General features: G+C 51.9%; 1 protein-coding gene across 1 annotated transcript in view; it reads left to right on the top strand.

The window, feature by feature from the left end:
- Ccdc187 (coiled-coil domain containing 187) overlaps positions 1–12,876 on the top strand; it is a 45,482-nt gene that overhangs the window by 22,872 nt on the left and 9,734 nt on the right. The window contains exons 8-14 of the mRNA XM_059258812.1: positions 177–748; positions 1,018–1,201; positions 4,462–4,574; positions 10,512–10,609; positions 10,915–11,028; positions 11,488–11,612; positions 11,722–11,795. Of these exons, the coding sequence (XP_059114795.1) occupies positions 177–748; positions 1,018–1,201; positions 4,462–4,574; positions 10,512–10,609; positions 10,915–11,028; positions 11,488–11,612; positions 11,722–11,795 (1,280 nt within the window). The remainder of the gene's footprint in view (positions 1–176; positions 749–1,017; positions 1,202–4,461; positions 4,575–10,511; positions 10,610–10,914; positions 11,029–11,487; positions 11,613–11,721; positions 11,796–12,876) is intronic.

The following is a 12,876-nucleotide window of genomic DNA, read 5'->3' as shown; positions in this document are numbered from 1 at the left end:
TGACCTCTGGTCTGTGGTGAACCCTGACTCTGTCCCAGATCCCCTCATCATCTCTCCTTGCTTCACACACACATACACACACACACACACACACACACACACACACGCATTTTGCACACACTGTTCAACACCATGTTGCCCAGGCTGAGTGTCCAACTATTCTTCTCTCCCTGCAGCTTCTGTCTGTGTTTGAACAAACCATGGAACCGTGCTGACACCCAGGACATTGGACACCCCCCAGAAGGCGTGAGTGGTGTCCCTCTGCTACCCTCAACTGCTTCCTCCCCTGACCCCGTGAAGCTCCGGGACCCACCTGGGGGATTCTGCATCTACCTGGATCCCCAGGACACTGAGCACCTGGGCCCATCGGGCCTCCTGCACTTCCAGTACAAGCAGGCCCGGCTGCAGGCACTGGAGACCATGGCCGATGTCCTCAAGCAGCGTATTGACATCCTAACCACCAAGCTGCACAAGTCGACGTTCCCGGACACAGCCGGTGACCTGGCTCCGGACATGCTGCCCTTGGGCCCCAGCACAGCACCTGTCACCCCCACTCTCACCCCTCCCTCTTACCTCAGAAGCTTAGTGTCTGATGGGAGCAGAGGAACCCCCCAGGACTGGGTGGACATGCAGGCCAAGCCCCTTCTCCCCAGCACCTACTTCCAGGATGGCGAGGTGCTGCCGTGGAGTCCCAGCTGGGAGCCGCAGAGCTTGCACCTGGGGGCCCACGTTGAGAACCAGCTCCAAGGTGGGACTGGGCAGTGGGTGTCATGCCTGTTGGGTGATCCTTGGGCTGGGAGCAACAGGGCCCCACATTTCCTGTCTGGGGAGCAGGATGGGAGTTGCCCAGACCACGAGAGTAGAAACAATAACTGATGCTCCGAGTGATATATGGCACAGGCCGTAGTTGTCTCGTCCCATGTTGGGGGAAGGGTGAGGTTCTTCCCAAAGCCTGCTGCCTGTCTGCCCTACCTTCCCAAGGGGCAGGAAGGCCAGCCAGGCTTCCATGCTCTCCAGGTCTGGTATCCAGCACCGCTGCCTCAGTGTCTCAGGTCATCCCTCACACTCAGCCTTGCCCGGCTGGCTCATCAAGTCACGGGGCCCTTTCCAAAGGCGTCATAGAGGAGAGACACCGGGAGCTAGAGAAGAAGCTGCAGAGAGAGATGGCTACCCTCCAGACGCTCGGCGCCTGCATGAGGAGGTGAGGCCAGGTTGCTGTGCTGCGGCTCTGCCTCTCACATGCCCTGCCGGGGGTCCTCGTGTTAGCCCAGGGCCCACAGCCGGGAGTCTGGGTGCATCGGGCCGGGAGGAAAGTGACACGGTTTGTGTGTCTGAGGACTTTGACACAGGGTTCATTAGCCTGTCAGAGTTCACTGTCCCAGGAGTTCTCAGCACTTACCTGTCCCTTCTTCTGCCCTTTGTCCCCAGCCCTCCCTGGCCTCCGTCTTTTCTCAAGTGCAGTCCCCACAGGAGCTTATGATGTCCCCTCTGTAGTGTTCATGACCTTCACACCCATCTCATCCTGTTTCCTCCCTGTGTGTAGAAGGGCCCATTCTGCCCTACCACGCTCAGCCCTTAGTAGCTTCCTCTGAATCCAAGGTTGGCCATGGCCCAGGAGGCTTTTGTCCTGGGAACTCTGCAACTGACCCTCAGCAATTGCCCACCAGAAAGCTAATGGCTTCCTCTGTCTGCAGCTGTGGTTTCTGTCGTTTCCAGAACTTGGAAGTATGTTTGGTCAACTCTCCTGAAAACTTCCTCTGCCTCCTAAAACGCCCCCCCCCCCCCCGACACCTGCCTACTGTTCTCGCACCTGGGCCTTATCCAAGGCCTCCTCCAGCAGTAGAAGCTCTGTGGTCCCCAACAACCCCCATGCCTCCTCCTTCCCTGTGCCATGTGCCACCCACCAGAGGGACCAACACACTTCCTTCTCACTTGGCTGTCCTCACACTGCAGCACCCGAGGCAGGGAACTCCAGCCTGTACAGCCTCTCTGTGGAGTTCTGGTCAGAAAAGAGGGTACACATTCTGGAGGAGGCTGGGAGGCCCCTGCCACAGGGGCTCAGCTGGCCCCGTGTCTGTGCTTGACAGAGTTCACCAGAATGACCTCTGACCTCAGCTTGGTCCCCAGGCACAGAGGCGGTGTTATACTGCTAACCACAGCCTGAGCTGTCTCCCACTTGGCAGCTGGTTAGTTATCTTAGAGGATAGCCCCTCTCATCCAAGAAGAGGCTGTGTATGGCCAGGGCTGAGGGCAGATGCCACATACTCAGAGCAGGGGGAGCAGACTGTGAAGGAGGCCGTGGTAAAGATAAGCGCGGCGTGGAAGCCAAAGTGTGGATGCTTCTCCAGTTCTGGCCCAACCCTGGGGGAGGGTGTTTATGACAAATCTCAGCACTGTCTGTTTACCTTGAAGCTCATACTTCCTCTCCCCCACAGGAGAGGTGGTCAAGTGCACCCTCCACAGCAAAAGGCCGTGTGATCTCCCCACCCCCTACCCCTGCTCCTCCTGGAGCTGGGACACTTCCCTCTAGATGCCTCACCTGACTCCTCACTAGGAAACCCCCCACTCCTCTAATGAACCTCTTGATGGAGTTGGTGTTTCCTGGATGATAAGGTCTGTGTTGTCATTGGCTCATAATGACCAGTAGGGGGCAGCATTGTGCTGAGATTTTCCTCAGCTAATGAGACAACTCCATGGACTGTTTCAGAATTTTTGGAGGTTTAATTTCAGTATCCCAGGCTCTTATAGGCAAGGTGACCCCCAAAGCCCCAGACCCAGGCACATAAAGTCCTGGTGCTGACATTCCTGGCACAAAGCTACAGGGGTTGTGGCTTCCCCTCCAAGGGTATCCAACTTGTTAGTCTCTGGGCCAGTTTATGGTCTATGTAGCTCACACTAAGAATCCCCATTAGAGTTCTTTAAATGCTGGAATACATTGTTTTTGTGTTGGATGAGTTCATAGCTCTCCTGGGGCTCATGTCGTCTGTGGGCTGAAGGTTGGACACACCTGAGCCATCTTCTCACTGTGTTCCTGCCCCAGATGAACACACCCGTGTGGGTCACAGAGTTCTGCAGGACCAGTACAAACAAACCCAACAGCCAGGAAGACCAGAAGAGGCCAAAATCATTCTCAGCTTCTATTTCCCAGAAAGATGGGGGTTCTGGGAGAGCAGGGGGAGGCTTGCTGTTCTCACTAGGTAGCAGGCCACAGCCAGGTGGCCCTGCCGTTTTACTTTTGAGGATCAAAGTCAGCTTTCTTGTTCCAGGCTTGTGGTTTTCCTTCTGTTCCCCTCAGGTGCACCATCTAGGGCCTGGACCTCCTTGTTGTGTGGGAGTCAACACTCAGGCTGAGTCTGGGCAGGACCCTCTCCTCAACCCCACAGCACTTGGTGATGGGGTGGCCAGCCTGTCACCATCTTCTCACAGTTAAGGACACTAGGGGTTCTAGCCAGCTGTCCATGGGACTTAGTCCCACCTATCTTCACAGTTAACTCCACCCCATTGCTCCTGCTTTCTGGAAACTCTTTCTATGTCTGTGTTCCCATAGTGCCTTGCAGCCTTAACGTATGTCCATATGTCAGAAAGAACTTTACTCCAGGCAGGGGTTGGGTGTGGTCATACCATATCCTAGCCCTGCACAGCACCTGACCTGAAGGAGACCTGTGGGCCCCGGGGGCTGCTGGACACAGGCGTGGGTGACCTATTTGGTGGTTCAGGTGGAGTCCAGGTCACTATGTGCCAGGGACAGATGGTGCCTTGGGGAGAAGGTAGAGTGAGCAGAGGCTGTGTTCACCGCCCACACCAGCTAATTTCCATACTCATCCTCTGTACTTCAGAGTCTTCTAATCCCTGCAGCTGCTGCATGCCCACCTGGGCCAGGCAGCTTGCTGCCCACTGTGGCTGCTTTGACCTGGGTAAAGGCCATAGCCTTACCCGTCTGAGGGACGGCAACTGCCTGGAGAGCATGCGGAGTAGAGAGTCCTTAGTCATGGCTATACCACTCCCCTGATGGCCCAGCTCTACTTCACGGGCACAGCTATAGCGCAGAGCCACAGGGCTAGCCATGAGGTGGGATTGTGAGGTGTCCCCTCATTCCACATAGCCTTGTGGGTAGTGTCCTTATCGGCCAACAGGGATGAACAGGGTAGCTACATTAGCACACTGACCTGTGATTCCACCTGCAGAGCTGCTGGTGATGGAGCTAACATTGCACACTGGCTAGGCTGCTACACACACACACACACACGCACACACACACACACACGCACGCACACATTGTGACGGTACCTGACTGATGGAGCCAGACCTTAAGCCCTCAGGTCTGTCTCTAGACACACTGCCTGGGTCTTAGGGCTGCTGGAGGCCACAGGAGCAGAGATTCCTGCTGAGTTAGGGTCCTCGTACTCCTCCTTTCCCCGCCCTGATCCCGACTTCACTCATCATATGCTCATTGTCTTCTAGCTCACTTGGGCTGCCAGCTGCACCAGACCCTGCCTGTGGCTCCCTTTGGCAGGAGGAGATACCGGAAGCCAAAAATTCAGGCTTGGTAACGCCCTGGACCACCCAGAGCTGCGGTAAGGGCGAGCCTGCAGATAGGCCCTGGGCTGGCTGGTCGGGTGGCCAGGGGGGCCTCCTGTGGGCCTCTTCCACTGCCTAGCATGAGCTTGGTCTTACAGGGTAGAGACCTTTTCCTATGTGATGGCAGCCACATGTCAGTATTAAAGTGTTTTGAGGCTCTCCAGCCCCCATCGCCTACTCTGCTCCTGTTGCGCCTGTCATGATGTATGCCATCGCTGGTCTCTGGAATAGCCACACTCCTGCAGCCCAGGAGTGTCACCCTTCTTTCCTTCCTCATGTCTGTCAGCCCAGGTTCTACCTTGTCTTTGATACTTAAGTGTCCTTGTTCCTAGGTTTCAGCTAAGGAAACTCAGGGCTGAAGAGCTGGCACCTGGAAGGGGTATGAGGCATTCTCTTGCTGACCACAGAAGCCACAGAATCCCTGGGGGAGCCTACCTGCCCTCAGGGTGCATCCGGCTAGTGGTCTGTAGGCTGCAGTGGGAGCGTTCCTGCCCAGCATGGCAAGGACATGGGTGCCAGGTTTGAACAAACCTGGAACGCTGTTCACTGTTTCATTACTATTTGCTTATTTCCCTCGGAAAATAGGTGTTGAGTATGGTAGTAAGATACCCTGTAAACCCAGCACTTAGGAGGCCAAGGGAAGAGGATCACAAATTTAAGGCTAGCCTGGGTAATACAGAGTTCCAGGCCAGCCTGGGATACATAGTGAGACCTAACAAACAAATAACAACAAAGCACACACAAAAATAAACACACACACACACACACACACACACACACACACACACACACACGGGAAACAGTGCTGGGGATATAGCTCAAGCATAAAGTGCTTGCCTAGCATGTATGAGGCTGTGGGTTCAATCCCCAATGCTGCATAATGAAACCAAACCAAACAGCAACAACAAAAATGATCATACCCAGCTTTTAGAAACATTAAGAGTAAATGTGACCCTCAGCTCTGCCCAGATCCCTCAACCAGACAGAGTAGCCCTAGGGGATTGCAGGATGGGCATTATGGCCTGAGAAAGGTCCAGCCTTCCCTCCAGGGTAGATCTAGCAGAGTGGGTAGGGAATGTCCCAGATTGGGCTCCGAGCCATGGACATACCTGATAGATGTGAGTCAGCGCTGAGAACTCTGTGTGTGTGTGTGTGTGTGTGTGTGTGTGTGTGTGTGTGTGTGTGTGTTGAGGGGTGGCTATCGGCTCTACACCATGAGAGAACCAGCAGGTGGAGGCTCCTGGTCTCTGGCTCCAGGAGATTTTCTCCCCTAGAATAGGACATCTGGGGGCTTCAGTCAAGAGCTGCCAACTCTCCTAGGCTCCCAGACTACCAAAAACCCTCAGTGGTCCATGGACTTATTACTCGTGTCACACTGACTGAGTGTGACATCATACCTGACACTGATCAGAGCGCAAGCCTCTATCCCAGGAAAATCTGCATTTTAGGGGCACCAGGAGATGGCAGGTGAGAATTCTGGGCCAAGAGGGGCAGGAAGTACATTTGTGGAGATCCTCGGCCCACAAAGGCCCTGGTTGATTTTTTCAGTTACTTGCCTTGTTGCTGTGCCAAAAATCCCTGACTAGAATTAAGCCCAAGGCAGGAAAGGTTATCAAAGGTAGAGACTGTCATAGTGGAAAGCCAGGCGGCAGGAGCTGGAGGCAGCTGGTCACATAGCATCCGCAGTCAGGAAGCAGAGATAATGGATGCTAGCAGAGTAATGGATGCTGGTCCAGAACCTGAGCCTGTGGATGTTATGACTCACAGTCAAGGTGGGTCTTCTCACCTCAGTTAACCTACTCTGGACAAACCCCACAGATTTGCTGAGAGGCTTGTCCCTGCCAAGTTGACAATATTAACATCATGTGGGTCTCCAGCCTGTTTCTGAGGGCTACTCTAACAGCTTGAACTTATGATGAGCAGGGATGTGTGGGCTCACAGTCCAGAAGGTGGGAAGTTGAGAGCACTGACTGGGACTCCTGCTACCCCTCCACACAGCAGAAGGCCAAGAGCGAGACCCTCCCATTTGTGCTCATTTCTTTCTTTCGAAACAGGGTAGCCTTTATTTAGTCCACTATGTAGCCAAGGATGGCTTATATTTAACCCACTGTGTATCCAAGGATAGCCTTTATTTAACCCACTATGTATCCAAGGATGGCCTTTATTTAACACACTGTGTATCCAAGGATAGCCTTTATTTAACACACTATGTAGCCAAGGATGGCCTTTATTTAACCCACTGTGTATCCAAGGATAGCCTTTATTTAACCCACTATGTATCCAAGGATGACCTTTATTTAACCCACTGTGTAGCCAAGGATAGCCTTTATTTAACCCACTGTGTATCCAAGGATAGCCTTTTTTAACCCACTGTGTATCCAAGGATAGCCTTTATTTAACCCACTATGTATCCAAGGATGGCCTTTATTTAACCCACTGTGTATCCAAGGATGACCTTTATTTAACCCACTATGTACCCAAGGGTGACCTTTATTTAACCCACTATGTATCCAAGGATGGCCTTTATTTAACCCACTATGTATCCAAGGATAGCCTTTATTTAACCCACTATGTATCCAAGGATGACCTTTATTTAACCCACTGTGTAGCCAAGGATAGCCTTTATTTAACCCACTGTGTATCCAAGGATAGCCTTTATTTAACCCACTATGTATCCAAGGATGGCCTTTATTTAACCCACTGTGTATCCAAGGATAGCCTTTATTTAACCCACTATGTATCCAAGGATGGCCTTTATTTAACCCACTGTGTATCCAAGGATGACCTTTATTTAACCCACTATGTATCCAAGGGTGACCTTTATTTAACCCACTATGTATCCAAGGATGGCCTTTATTTAACCCACTATGTATCCAAGGATAGCCTTTATTTAACCCACTATGTATCCAAGGATGGCCTTTATTTAACCCACTATGTATCCAAGGATGACCTTTATTTAACCCATTATGTATCCAAGGATGGCCTTTATTTAACCCACTATGTATCCAAGGATGGCCTTTATTTAACACACTGTGTAGCCAAGGATAGCCTTTATTTAACACACTATGTAGCTAAGGATAGCCTTTATTTAACCCACTATGTATCCAAGGATGGCCTTTATTTAACCCACTGTGTATCCAAGGATAGCCTTTATTTAACACACTATGTATCCAGGATGGCTTTTATTTAACATACTATGTATCCAAGGATAGCCTTTATTTAACCCACTATGTATCCAAGGATGGCCTTCATTTAATCCACTAGGTAGCCAGGGATGACCTTGAACTTCTGATTCACCTGCCTCTATTTCCCAAGAGATGGGACTACAGGTATGTGCCACCAGACCCTGTTTATGGGGTACTGGAAATGGAACTGAAAGCAAACACCTAATGCAGTACACTCACAAACCAGCCCTCCCCTTTATAATAAGTCCATTCCTGGCTTTAGTGGTAAGGCTCTCCCACTTTAGCGATAAGGCTTCACTGTTTAGAAGCCTTACTTCCTAACCCTGTTACCATGGCTACTAAATGTCTACATAAATTTGAGAAGGAGCATTTAACCAGAGGAAAGCCCTATCTCTCCACAGAAAGTGTACTCCAGACAGTGAGTGAGATTCCCAGAATGCCCTGGGCTCTGCCCACCCTCCGCTGGGTTTATATGCTCTCCTCCTCCAGACTGATGAGGCAGAGTCTGCTGTTGTGTGGGAGTCGAGAGCAATTCCTGATCACGACAAGATGGCCATCTCCTCCAAGGGTCTGGCCCTCTCCTTACAAGGGGGGTACCCTGTCTGATCCCTCAGCCTCATTTGCCATTCCCTGAGCAGAATGTTGGTAGGTCTCAGGAACAGCAACAAGAGGGAGGCCCTCAATCCCAGCCATTAGTATATACAAGCAGCGTTGTCCAGTGGAACTTTCTGGACTTCAACACCTAGGCACCCCTGCTTGGTGGAACGTTTGCTGATGAGGGATATTGTGGTAGCTGTCAGACATGTGTGGCTGTTGAGACCTGGAACTGTGATGTAACGTGTTGAGAGAGAGAGAGAGAGAGAGAGAGAGAGAGAGAGAGAGAGAGAGAGAACAAACCAGAAGACAACCTCGGATAATATTCCTCAGACACCCCCACCTTGTTTTTTGAGACAGAGTCTCTCACTGGCTGGAACTTGCCACGCAGGCTGGACTGGCTGTCTGGTGAGCCCAGGTTTTGCTATTCTTCATCTCTGAAACATTGGGGTTACATGAGTGTGCCACCATGCCCAAGTTGTTTTTTTTCTCCTTTTTCTAATACAAGGTTTTGAGGTCAAACTTGGGTCCCGATATTTCTCCTCTAATGTACAAAGATAAACACCAACTGTGCCTTTTGCTGCTTTTCTGGAAGCAAAGCTCTACTCTCAGGCTCAGCAGGTCTCCCTGGGGGCAGAGGAACCACAGTCTAAGCACTCTTGTGGTTATCATCCTTCCTACCATCAACCGCTGTGGCTGCTAGGCCCTCATGAGGCAATCTCACTGGGTCCCACAGTCCTGGCTTTAGGTGGTGCTGAATTCTGGGGGCTCCTAATTGTCTTTTGAGGGGAGTTAGGGATTAAGGCAGGGTCATTCTCTGCATGTGGTGATCTCAGCCAGGGGCTGACTTAGTTTTTTTCTGGGTCACAGTTCAGTGCTCAGGGACGTGTATCCTGTGACCTGTTGGGGGTACCGACATGGCTGAGGAGACCAGGAGCTTCCCCGTCAGATGCATGAATGAGAGGGTGACAGAGTCCAGGCACCTTAGTCTCCTCAAGGGCCTAGACATAGTAGTGGAGCCTCTTCTCCTGCAAATGAACGGGAGCTCAGTCAACCCGAGTTGTGCCCAATTATGTGGGGGTCCCACAAGAGTACTCGAGTGCTCAGTGTATGTCCTGTGGATGCACCCTGCTACTCCCTGGTCTTTTTCTGTCAATGCGCAGGGACTGTGTGGCTATTGTTCACAGATTTTCATCTGCTCCTACTCCAAGAGGCTGAGCTTCTCTGCCCATGATGACATGCAGTCTGCCAGGGAGGATGGTTCTCCTTGGGCAGAGGACTGGGATTCTGTCCATAGCCCTCCTTGTATCATGACTGACCAGTGACTGAGGGTTATCAAGGGCTATCAGGAAGGTCCTCTCATCCAGGCCAGAGGGTTCAAGCCAGCCATTCTCTGAGCCCTCCCTTAAAGCAAACTCTCAGCAGAAATGAGGCTGATGATAAGGCAAAGGATGGGTCAGGAGAGAGACACAGCCAACCCCTAAACTCACCTCTTCCCCAGAGCTCCTCCTGGTGGAAGCTCCACAGGGCAGGAAACGCCAACAGTGTGCAGAGCCTTGGCCCTGGGGGCCATCAGAAAGAAAAGAAGCCCCTTCTGCTACCCTCGGGGACTTTGTAACTTAAGGGGGAGTACTCCGGAATTCAAAAGAACACCCTAGACTCACCTGTCTGTAGCACCTACCCACCCCAGCAACATTGGCAACAACCGTAGCTTTCAGGTCCTGTAAAGCTATTGTGGGAGCCTCTCAGGGAAGCTGTTCCCCCAGAGGCTCTGGTTGGCCAGCAGTTTGTTCAGGATCATTTAGAAAGTGCAGGACGGAGCTGAGACTGGAACCTGGGTCTGTCTGGTGGCTCCTGTCACCGATGCTAACTCGATTCTTGCTTCTGGAATGAATGGTGACCAGAGTGGAGGAGGCACACTGAGTTTGAGGGAGGGAATACAGCCACATGGCAGCCACACTCTCATGAAGGGCTGCAGGGAAGGGGCCTTCTTGAAGTGCTGGGCACTAGCATGGTCCTTGCGTCGTGGGCCTTCCCTCTTGGCCTCTGGCCTCAGTTTCCTTGCAGGCCAAGAAGCTGTGAGTGCTGAGGCTCACCCAGGAGAGAGGCTCAGAGCATACCTGCCACTCAGGTGCCCTCCTCCGTGGTCTGCAGGTCAGCAGGAGCCCAAGGGGCCACATTCTGGAGGCCTGCATGGAGGGCACCTGACCAATTTCCAGCTGAAATCTTTGAGCTTTCTCGAGTCACTGAAGGTATGTCCTGCTCCATGATACTAGGCCAGTGACAGCTGTGCCCCCTTTAGGCTTCTGTTTGGAGGTTAGCTGTGAGCAGTCTCTGCCCCCAAAGCTTAGTAGAAGGCTCCAAAACACAGAGCTGAGTGTTTAGAAGCAGCCCCCACCCCTGCCCCTCAACCTGGATAGGGAAGCCCCAGATAGAAAGAGTAGTTGGTTGCTAAGGGGGTCAGGCCCTGCCCAGGCATGGGATTCACCAGGGCGATCTTTATAGTCTGTTGCTAGCAAGACACAGGTGACCCCTGGGGTGTGGTTTCTCATGACAGCTGGACCAGCAGAAGCAGGACCAGGCACTGGCCCTTCTGCGGCAGCGGGCAGAGCAGGAGGTATGGGAGACGCAGATGGCACTGGATGAACTTCTCTTCAAACACCAGCTCAAGGTCAGTGGGCTGCCCTTTCTGAGGCTTTAACTGGTGTGCTACCCCTGCCCAGTGTCCCTTCCATCCCACCCAGCCTGAGGTCCTTTTAAAGTGAGCACTGTCCCATGGATACGGAGAGGCATCACCAGTCTAGAAGGGAGCACAGAGCCACATGAACTGGGGGCCATGAACTTACTTGAAGAGAGATTGGATGCTTTGGCCACTTATGTCCTGGGTACATCCACACTGGGGTGCCCATGGCTGGTTCCAGAGCTGGGTCATGGAGAGGGGTCTTTTCCTTCCGCTCACCCCAGTCTGTTAGGCACTGAGCAGTGTGGTCTCTGTTGGAGCCCAGAGCTTATGACCTGTGGTGTGTGTGATATACAAACCCCAGTATGTTTCTCTTGCCTGATTCTGGGATCCGGCCTGGCTGGCTGTGAAACCTCCTCTCTCTCTGCAACATCAACCCTTGCCTCACAGCAGCGGATGGAGAAACCCTCAGCCCAGCAAAGGCCAGAAAAGGCTACAAAGCTGGAACAGCAGTGGATGTGTGGTGGCCTAGAGCCAAGCACAGTCTCTCTCAACACAGTGACAGCCAGATCCAGGTGAGGCCAAGGCTGGGACCAGATGCCACCTCACAGGGTAGAAGAGGCCGGGCTTAAATTCAGGTTTCAGGCAATGACAGTGGCCTCTGGTGATTTCGTGACCCTTCAGATCACCACCCTCTCCACATAGAGACAACACCGGGTCCTCGAAGCATCCTGAGGAAGCAAGGGCAGTTTCTGCAGGTGAGTGTCCTGTGTGACATGTGCTGGCAGGTAACGGGTAGAACAGTGGTAAGGACGGCATTGTAAAACCTCCCAGATGATTTTTAGCCTCAAGGAGCTAGTCACACCAGCCTACAGCTTCACCCCCAGCCTGACACAGCCACTTCCCTGGAAAGCTTGGCCCCTCTGTCCATTTCTGGTGGCCACAAAGTACTTCTGTAGGCTTTTGTTGATCTCCACGCTCAGGCTTTTGCTGGGATACGCCACATGTTCTGTTGGGCGAAACATCCTGCGATGCCAGTTAGAGCAGTTGGTGACAGATCACTCACATCTACTGCATGCTTGTGGGCTTTTCCTTCATATCTACTGTTGTTGGGGTGGGGTGGGGGGACACGCTACTTAAGTGTCTGATTGTGGGCTTGTCTAGTTCTCTGGGCAGTTCTATTAGTGCTATAGCACATAATCAACCTTTAGGATTCTGATGAGCTCTTGATGAACAGGGCACGTCTGCAGTGTGCTTTGTCCTAGAGTTCACTTTGTATGTAAGTTTTGGTTTTGTGGGTTTTTTGTGGAGAGGGTTCTATGCTAGCATCTCACCTAGGGTCTCCTTGGCTGGCCTGGAACTCATAGGTAGCTGAAGACTACCTTAACTTTCTGACCCTCCCTGCCTCTGCCTCCCAAGTGCTGGGGTTATAAATGTCCATTATTTGCCTGGTTATGCTGTGGCTTCATTCACACTAGGCACACACATTACCACCTGAACCACAGCTCCTGCCCTCCAAAACATGCACTGACATCTGTAGACCATACCAGCTTTCCTGTGACTAGGAAAAAGGGCATCTCCCTCGCCACACTCTTACTTTCTATTTGTGTCTTTGTATTTGAAGTATGTTTCTTCTGGGCAATATAATTTCTTTTTTAATCCAGCCTCTGCCTTCTAATTGAGATGCTTATCCTATTTACAGGGAGTGGGATTATTCTCAGAATTAGGTTTAAATTGTTCACTTTGATATTCATTTTTCTTGTTCCTTCTATCTTTTATTTTCTTTTCCCTCCCACTTTATCTGTCTCCTTTTGGAATTTTGGTTTCATTTGTTGATAC

The sequence above is a fragment of the Peromyscus eremicus genome, chromosome 4 (genome assembly GCF_949786415.1).
Source record: "Peromyscus eremicus chromosome 4, PerEre_H2_v1, whole genome shotgun sequence".
NCBI lineage: Eukaryota > Metazoa > Chordata > Mammalia > Rodentia > Cricetidae > Peromyscus > Peromyscus eremicus.
This window is presented reverse-complemented; position numbering and strand designations above follow the sequence as displayed.